At 41.9% G+C, this 8,829-nt stretch overlaps 1 protein-coding gene across 1 annotated transcript; it reads left to right on the plus strand.

Moving 5' to 3' along the window:
- On the plus strand, positions 1–8,829 carry LOC135096150 (derlin-2-like). Its single transcript, XM_063997456.1, is given in 9 exon segments — positions 1–151; positions 2,141–2,298; positions 2,677–2,742; positions 3,859–4,002; positions 5,115–5,261; positions 5,913–6,076; positions 7,302–7,363; positions 7,366–7,504; positions 8,767–8,829. Coding segments are annotated over 7 exon segments (774 nt in total). The 5' UTR covers positions 1–151; positions 2,141–2,202; the 3' UTR covers positions 7,461–7,504; positions 8,767–8,829.

The raw sequence follows: 8,829 nt of genomic DNA on the forward strand, positions 1-8,829 counted from the left end.
CACGCCCCGAGTAAACGTAAACAACCAAGACCGAGACCTAGACAGTGGCGGAGTGGACTATGAAGAGTGATCCCATTTGACCTTATTTTACCTTCCCCTGCCTCGCCACCCCCGCCTCCCTCACCCCCTCGCCCACTAGCCAGCCCCACAGGTGAGAGGGAACGGTAATTAAGGTGAAAATGGCTGAATTACCAAAGATGTATTGATATGAGTTTGCAAGCTTAAGGAAAATTTTGATAGTCAAAGATTGTCACGAATAGTGTAGGTTGGGTTTAGTTAGGTAAGGTTAAGTTCAGCTAGTTAAGTATAGCGAGTGTATTTCAAGTAGTAGTAGTAGTAGTAGTCTCAATAGTAACAAAAATACTACTACTATTTTCTTAAGGTGAAAATTTTCTCTCACAGCAGTCTCTCCCACACTAAACTATTTTTTTTGCTAGTTTTCGGCCTGTTTTGAATTAATCTATGTTGTTTTTTCCCGCAAATTACTAGTTTGTATTTTCATTTCCCCCTTCCGACCTTGAACTAATGTTTGCAATGAAAAGGAAAGCTAAATCAATAACGGAGAATGAAATCTGCCATAAGGAATAGTGTGGCCTGCATTGATAAGTAACACAGCAGCAACACTCGCCGGCAGTGTTGCCCTGAGAGTGCTGGCTGCTGCTTCCGTGGCCGCCAGCTGGCTGTCACCACCACCACCACCACCCAACCTAGACCAACAAGACTAACCTAACCTAACCTAACCTAACTTAACTAACCTAATCTAACCTGAATAATCTAACCAAACTAAATTAGCCTCACCTAACCTAACCTAAATAATCTAATCTAACCAAACTAACCTAACCTAACCTAACCAAACTAACCTAACCTAACCTAACCTAACCTAACCTAAATAATCTAATCTAACCTAACCTAACCTAACCTAACCTAATTGGCAAGGCTAAGAAACATGAAATCGTTAGCTTGTTTGTCTTTGTAAAATGTGGCAGTGCGCTGGAAGTAATGGAGGCGCCGCCCACCGCAGACAGACTCCTTCCTCAGACTAAGGCAAATATTTCACATTGAGCTGCTTCCTCCTCCTCAGGATGAAATAAAACACTGTGATTGGCTAAAGTATTTCAGTGCCTTGGCCGGTGACTAGTTGTCGCTTCCATAACAGATGCGACATACACACACACAGACGAACACCTTCACTGGGGTAGAGCAGCGCCCACCTGTCCGTCACACTGGTGGGTGCGTCACTTCCCAGTATTGTCACGGCACCCAGTTTTCTAATTTTACTTGAGCGTCTGTAAGTTACTGGAAGATGTTACACGCTGCGTCAGACTCACCAACCACAACACTGCACGTACATTGTTGCCCTCAGAGAAGAACACTTGCCTTATTTCAGCATTACCCTGACCTGCTTTGCCTACACGCAGCCACACAGAGGCAGCGATGAGAGGCAGCCTACCTGTGCTCATCACTTTTCTTTTCTTTTTATTTATCTATTCTTATTCATTTATTTATTTTTTTAGTTATATAAATCAAATGTTTGTAGCCTTGTGCATATAGTTTGTCTTCACTTCAACAAGCTTGTGGGACGCAGGGGTGTTCTTAACAGGGCACCGACTGTCCATCGGTGTGTGTGTGCGTGTGTCACCCCAGGGATAACAAGAGTGGCTGTATTACACATGCCACAGACTTCTAATGATGATGATAACAGTTTCAGGTTTACTTTCAAGAGGTATGCCAAACAATACAGTGTTTCTGAAGAGTTTGTTGCTTTATGTTAGTTTAGTTATACTTGCAGTGCAACACTCCTGGCTGCCACAAGGCCCGGCAAGGCTGACCAGGGAAGGGAAGGAAAACAAAGGAAAAAAGAAAAGAAAAAGGGAAGAAAAAAAATGGGAGTGAAGGAAGGGAAGTAAGGAAAAATGAAAATAAAGGAAGAGAAAAAAAATTGGATGGTGAGGAAAGATAGAAAGAAAACAAAATAACACAAAACAAAACTGAACCAAAGAAAACAACATTATTTAACTGAACAAAACAAAAAACACAAAACGCAAAACTTAACAAAACCAAATAAACAAAAACAAAAATAATCCAAACACTCCCTTTACCTCCACAACCCCTCATCACCCCCTGTATCTCTCCCCTACAGGTGCACGCGTGTGTGTGTGTGTGTGTGTGTCCACCCGTCCGTGTACACGCTGCCAAACGCACATGATGGCCCACCTCACCTTTCAGCAGGAGTACATGCAGATGCCGCCGGTCACACGCGCGTACACGACAGCTTGTGTGGCCACGACGATCCTGGTGGTGAGTGTGTGTGTGTGTGTGTGTGTGTGTGTGTGTGTGTGTGTGTGTGTGTGTGTGTGTGTGTGTTTGGGTAAGAGAGAGAGAGAGAGAGAGAGAGAATTATAGAAATGAATCAATGTGAATGAATTATTATTATTATTATTATTATTATTATTATTATTATTATTATTATTATTATTATTATTATTATTATTATTACTATTACTGTTACTACTACTACTATTACTATTACTATCATTAACCAGTAATCACATAAATGGAAAACTCTAAATAAATCACCTTAGAATGTCATTATTATTATTATTATTATTATTATTATTATTATTATTATTATTATTATTATTATTATTATTATTATCGTTATCGTTATTATTTCAGCAACTGGATGTCGTTTCTCCGTTCACTTTGTACTTTAATCCAACACTGATTCTTCGGCACTACCAGGTGAGCCCCCCCACTCTCTCTCTCTCTCTCTCTCTCTCTCTCTCTCTCTCTCTCTCTCTCTCTCTCTCTCTCTCTCTCTCTCTCTCTCTCTCTCTCTCTCTCATCTACAAAAACATGTATAAATGAAGACAATTTGTTATTTGATAATTGTGTTTGTTGCTTTATCTGTTGGAAAGTACAAAAAAAAAGAAAGAAAAATATTGAATCCTTTTTAACATTAGTGTACATTTTTTTTTTTTTTTTTTTTACCTGTTCCTGGTCATGGCCGATACTTTTGGTTCCACACAGGTGGTCGTCAATAATTGTAGTGTTTGGGACTTGAGCATGTTGAACTTTGAAACTTTCAGAATCAAATGTAGTTATTTTACTGAATACGTCGCTTTTCATTAGTGAAGAGACAGGAGAAGCATTGAATTTGAAGAAGGTGTTTTGGTGTGTTTTGGGGTGTTTTGGGGTGTTTTGGGGTGTTTTGGCAAGTGTGTTCGTGGTTTTGTTCGTGTTTTAGTTTTTCTCGAAGTTTTTTCAAAGTTTTCTAAGTAAAGATAAAAATAAAGGTTTGGATTTATCAACTTTTTTTATATAAGATATCAGTATGTTCTGGGACTGGCATCTCAGTGGGCTTTTTATTTTTTTCATTAAATTTTTGTTGCCCTTCAGTGTCCCTCCTACATAAAAAAAAAAGTGTTGTTATTGCTAGTGCTGGAATTTTTGGATTGATCAGCTAACAGTTACCAGGCAATAAACTTGTCACTAACTAACGATAAGGTTGTTGTTATCAATTTATCAGTTTCTTTCATGATTTTCGTTAGTTCACCCACCTGTGTCACTCACCCACTCACCCACCCACTCACTGCGATGATAAGAAAAACAAAAAAAAATCAGAAAAACAGGATGAAAACAATTACAAAATAAAACACCGCAAAAAACAAAAAAATACATAAATAAGAAAAATAACCCCTTTTCTCTCACCCATCACTTTTACTCCCTCACTTTCACTCTCACTCCCTTTCTCAATTTCTCCTATACACTCTCCCTCTCTCTCATCCTTCCTGACATTTAAAAAGCACCAGTTATTTTGTTTCCATCACTGTCCCTCTCACTCTCTCTCTCCCTCAGGTATGGCGTCTCGTGACAACATTCCTCTTCTTTGGCACCATGGGATTCAACTTTCTGTTCAACATGATCTTCACCTACCGATACTGCAGGATGCTGGAGGAGGGGTCCTTCAGGGGGCGTACAGCTGACTTTGTGCTGATGATGGTGAGGGGGGCAGGGGGAGGGCTGAAGGAAGATAAGATTGGCTTGGCTTGGTTTGTTTGTGAGGATTGGAAGAGGAGGAAAGGAGGTTTGTCTAGGAGGAGGAGGAGGAGTGAAAGAGGAAGTGGAAGAAGGGAGATTTGGTCTGGTTTGGAGAAGGAAGAGGATGAGGAGGAGGAAGAATAGGAGTGAAAGAGGAAGAGGAAGAGGAAGAAAGGGGGTTTGGTTTGGTCTATAGAAGGAAGAGAATGAAGAGGAGAAGTGAAAAAGAAAGAGGAAGAGGAGAAATGTTTGCTTTGGTTAAATTAGGTGAAACAGGAAGAAGAGGAGGTTGAGTGAAGGAAAGGAGAGGAAGGAATTGTTTGGTTGGTTTAAGATGAGGAAGAGGAGGATGAGGAGGAAGGAAAGATGTAAGAATTGTAAGTAAGGAGGAGGGAGTGAGAAAAAAATGAAAGAAGATGAAGATGGAGAAGGAAGAATGAGATTTAGGGAAAATTAGAAGTGAAGGAAGAAGAAGAAAAAGGAGGAGGAGGTGGGAGAAGAGTGAAAGAGAAGATGAGATGAAATAAGAGTGAAAGAAGAAGGACAAACCTAACCTAACCTAATCTAATCAAACCTTAACCTAACCTAACCTAACTTAACTTAACCTAACCTAACCTAACCTAACCTAACCTAACCTAACCTAACTTAACCTAACCTAACCTAACCTAACCTAACCTAGCCTAACCTAACCTAACCTAACTTAACCTAACTTAACCTAACCTAACCTAACTTAACCTAACCTAACCTAACTTAACCTAACCTAACCTAACCTAACCTAACTTAACCTAACCTAACCTAACCTAACCTAACCTAACCAAACCTAACCTAACCTAACCTAACCTAACCTAACTTAACCTAACCTAACCTAACCTAACCTAACCAAACTTAACCTAACCTAACTTAACCTAACCTAACCTAACCTAACCAAACCTAACCTAACCTAACCTAACCTAACCTAACTTAACAATAATAGCAGTAGCAGGTGGCAGTCACAAGTCTTACAGTTAGATAAGCTCTGTAACACACATACACACACACTAATTCTCCTTCCCCCTCCTCCTCCCTCGCCACAGGTGTTTGGGGGCGCGGCCATGATGGTGTGTGCCCTGTTCTGCCAGCTGCTGTTCCTGGGCCAAGCGTTTACCATCATGCTGGTGTACGTGTGGGCCAGACGGAACCCCTATGTCCGTATGAATTTTTTTGGGCTCCTTAATTTCCAGGTGTGTGTGTGTGTGTGTGTGTGTGTGTGTGTGTGTGTGTGTGTGTGTGTGTGTTTTATTTTTTTATTTTTTTATTTGTTCGTATGTTTGTGTGTGTGTTTATTTTGTTTTATTTTTGTTTGTTTGTTTGTTTCGTTTTATTTTATTGTGTTTTATTTCTTATTTGTTTGTTTGTTTTGTTTTATTTGTTTATTTCTTATTTATTTGTTTGTTTTGTTTTATTTGTTTATTTCCTTTTTATGTGTTTTTTTTTTAATGTTTTGTTTCATTTTATTTATTTATCTTGATTTATTTTTATTTATTTTTTTTTGTGTGTGTGTTATTTTGTATGCATGTTTTTCTCTTTTCTTTTTTTCTTTTTTTTTGTGTTTTATTTCGTATAGATATTTATTTGTTCTTTGTGTGTGTGTGTGTGTGTGTGTGTGTGTGTGTGTGTGTGTGTCGTATTGATATTTGTTTCCACGATTGGCATAAAAAAAACTCCCTAAAAAAACAAAAAAAAACCCACCTGTGTCTCTCTCTCTCTCTCTCTCTCTCTCTCTCTCTCTCTCTCTCTCTCTCTCTCTCTCTCTCTCTCTCTCTCTCTCTCTCTCTCTCTCTCTCTCTCTCTCTCTCTCTCTCTCTCTCTCTCTCTCTCTCTCTCTCCCCCAGGCGCCATATCTCCCCTGGGTGCTGCTGGGGTTCAGTGTCCTCCTGGGGAACTCCGTTTTGGTGGACCTGGTGGGGATTGCTGTAGGACACGTCTACTATTTCCTCGAGGATGTGTTTCCCCAAAGATCTGGGGGCATTAGGATGCTCAAGACACCAAAAATACTGTGAGTGTGGGGTGTTGTGGGTGTTCTGGGGTGTTGTGGGGTGTTGTGGAAAGTTGTGAGGTGTTGTGGAATGTTGTTTGGTGTTCTGGGATGTTGGCATGTCAAGTGCATCCCTCTCCCTCTCACACAGCCACAGCAGCAGTGACCAGTGTTAAGCAGGTCACCAGTGCCAGTGTTCAGTGTGTTTGTGGTGACTTTTTTGACAGGCGCTGTGCTTGCAGTGAGACGCATCACGTTCTGTTCACGCTGTGGTGTTGTGGTGGTGCATGCCTGGCAGACAAGTCACGGCGGTGTCACTCTGTCACACACCTTCACATGTCAGGCTGGGATGGTGTCACTGCAGCAACATGTGTTCATTAGAGTACTTGAAACTTCCAGAACCTCATACATGAAATCTTTGAAGGGAGGTGTTGAGGGATTGTCTTAACACAGGCAGGGTGGTGGCATGTGTTTATCTTCGCTCCACGCCTTGCTGCTGCTACTCTACCAAGGCAGCTGGACTCTGATCTGACTCTCACAGCAAGGCAGCCGAGGGAAGCAGTGGTGCTGCCGCCCTGCCTGTGTAAAGACAATTCTTCACTGCCTCCCTTCACAGGTTTTTTGTGTGAGGTTCTGCAAGTTTCACATACGTATTCTAATTGGAGTTGCTGCAGTGACACCATCCCACCATGACTTGTCTGCCAGGCGCTCACCACCACAACACCACAGCGTGAACAGAACATCGTGCGTCTCACTGCAAGCACAGCGCTGGTCACGTATCACCACAGACACAATGAACACCGACACTGGTGACCTGCTTAACGCTTGTCACTGCTGCTGTGGCTGTGAGGAAGGCGAGGGATGCACTTGACATGCCAAGGAGTCAATTTGTAGTAGTTCATTTGTTATGCTTGCTAGGAGGCATTCAGTAACACAAGATTGCTGTTCACTGACTGTGTGTGTGTGTGTGTGTGTGTGTGTGTGTGTGTGTGCACTTTTGTTTTTGTATTCTTGGCTTTTTTGCCTTATATTCAGTTTTCCTTCTTTTTTTTCCCTTCCCTCAGTTACTGTCACTTCTTTTTTCAATATTTTTGTTGTTGTTGTGTAACTTTTTAGTGTTCTTCACCACCACCACCACCACCACCATTTAGTTAGTTTATCAACACAAGACAACCAAAATATGTAAAACAAAACAATACACAGTACACACAACCTAACCTAACCTCACTTCTCGACATCCCCTCAGGGCCAGACTGTTTGAGGCCCACCCTGATGACCCTGCCTACAATCCCCTGCCTGAGGAGCGGCCGGGGGCTTCCCCTGGGGTGAGGCGCTGCAGGGGGCCTGGCCTCAGGGACGGGAGGGCCAGCAGCAGCAGCAACAGCAGCAGCAGCAACAGCAGTAGTAGAAGTGGCGTGTGTTTGTGTGTTGCAAGAAAATAAAAATTAGGTGAGTTTTTTGGTGTGTTTTTTGGTGGTGGTGGTGGTAGTAGTAGTAGTAGTAGTAGTAGTAGTAGTAGTAGTAGTAGTAATTAGAACCCATATTACAGGAAGGATATTGGTCTTTTAGAGTCAGCTATAGAGGAGAGTGACTAAAAGGATGCAGGGAAAGCAGGGCATTCCTTTCCAAAACAAGACTGAGGCTTTTAAATTTACTTTCCTTAGAGAGGTGTAGGTTAAGAGGTGATCTGGTGGAGGTCTTCAAGTAGTACAGGGGACACAACAAGGGTGACTAAGAGGGGGTCTGGTGGAGGTCTTCAAGTAGTACAGGGGACACAACAAGGGTGACTAAGAGGGGGTCTGGTGGAGGTCTTCAAGTAGTACAGGGGACACAACAAGGGTGACTAAGAGGGGGTCTGGTGGAGGTCTTCAAGTAGTACAGGGGACACAACAAGGGTGACTAAGAGGGGGTCTGGTGGAGGTCTTCAAGTGACACAGGGGACACAGCAAGGGTGACTAAGAGGGGGTCTGGTGGAGGTCTTCAAGTGACACAGGGGACACAACAAGGGTGACTAAGAGGGGGTCTGGTGGAGGTCTTCAAGTGACACAGGGGACACAACAAGGGTGCCCTAAACAAAATCCTCAGGGTCAGTAATCAGGGCAGGACAGGCAGTGACGGGTTCAAGCTTGATAAAGGTAGGTTTCAAAAAGAGACAGGAAGGAATTGGTTCACAGACAGAGTGGAGGGTGACTGGGGCAGACTCACCAATGGGGCTGTTGGTGGTGAGTCAATAGGGAGCTTGTGAAGACTGGACAGGTGTATGGATGGGGTGACAGGTGCAGACAGACAGGTGTGTTTTGTACAGCCTCTGCCACCTGTAGGCCTCATGGCTTCCTGCACCAGCCAATGTGTTCCTGTGTTCTTAATTGTGTTTGTGTGTTGCAAGAAAGAAGATTGGGTAAGTTTTGGGTATTTTTTATTTTAGTAGTAGTAGTAGTTAGTAGTAGTAGTAGTAGTAGTAGTTTGACACGAAGATGATAACTGGAATAATTGTCATAAAGGAAAAGAAAATAGAGAGAAATTGAAATAATAGCTTTAATATTAATAACAACAATAATAATAATAATAATAATAATAATAATAATAATAATAATAATGTTAACAAAAGTAAGCATTGTTTTTATTATTATTATTATTATTATTATTATTATTATTATTATTATTATTAAGGAAGTTAAGAAGAGTAATGAATTTTTCCCCCTCTGTTCCAGGCCTCCTCCTCCTTCTCCTCCTCCTCCTCCTCCTCCTCCTCCTCCTCCTCCTCCTCCTCCTCC

The sequence above is a fragment of the Scylla paramamosain genome, unplaced genomic scaffold, assembly GCF_035594125.1.
Source record: "Scylla paramamosain isolate STU-SP2022 unplaced genomic scaffold, ASM3559412v1 Contig2, whole genome shotgun sequence".
In the NCBI taxonomy this organism is placed as follows: Eukaryota; Metazoa; Arthropoda; class Malacostraca; order Decapoda; family Portunidae; genus Scylla; species Scylla paramamosain.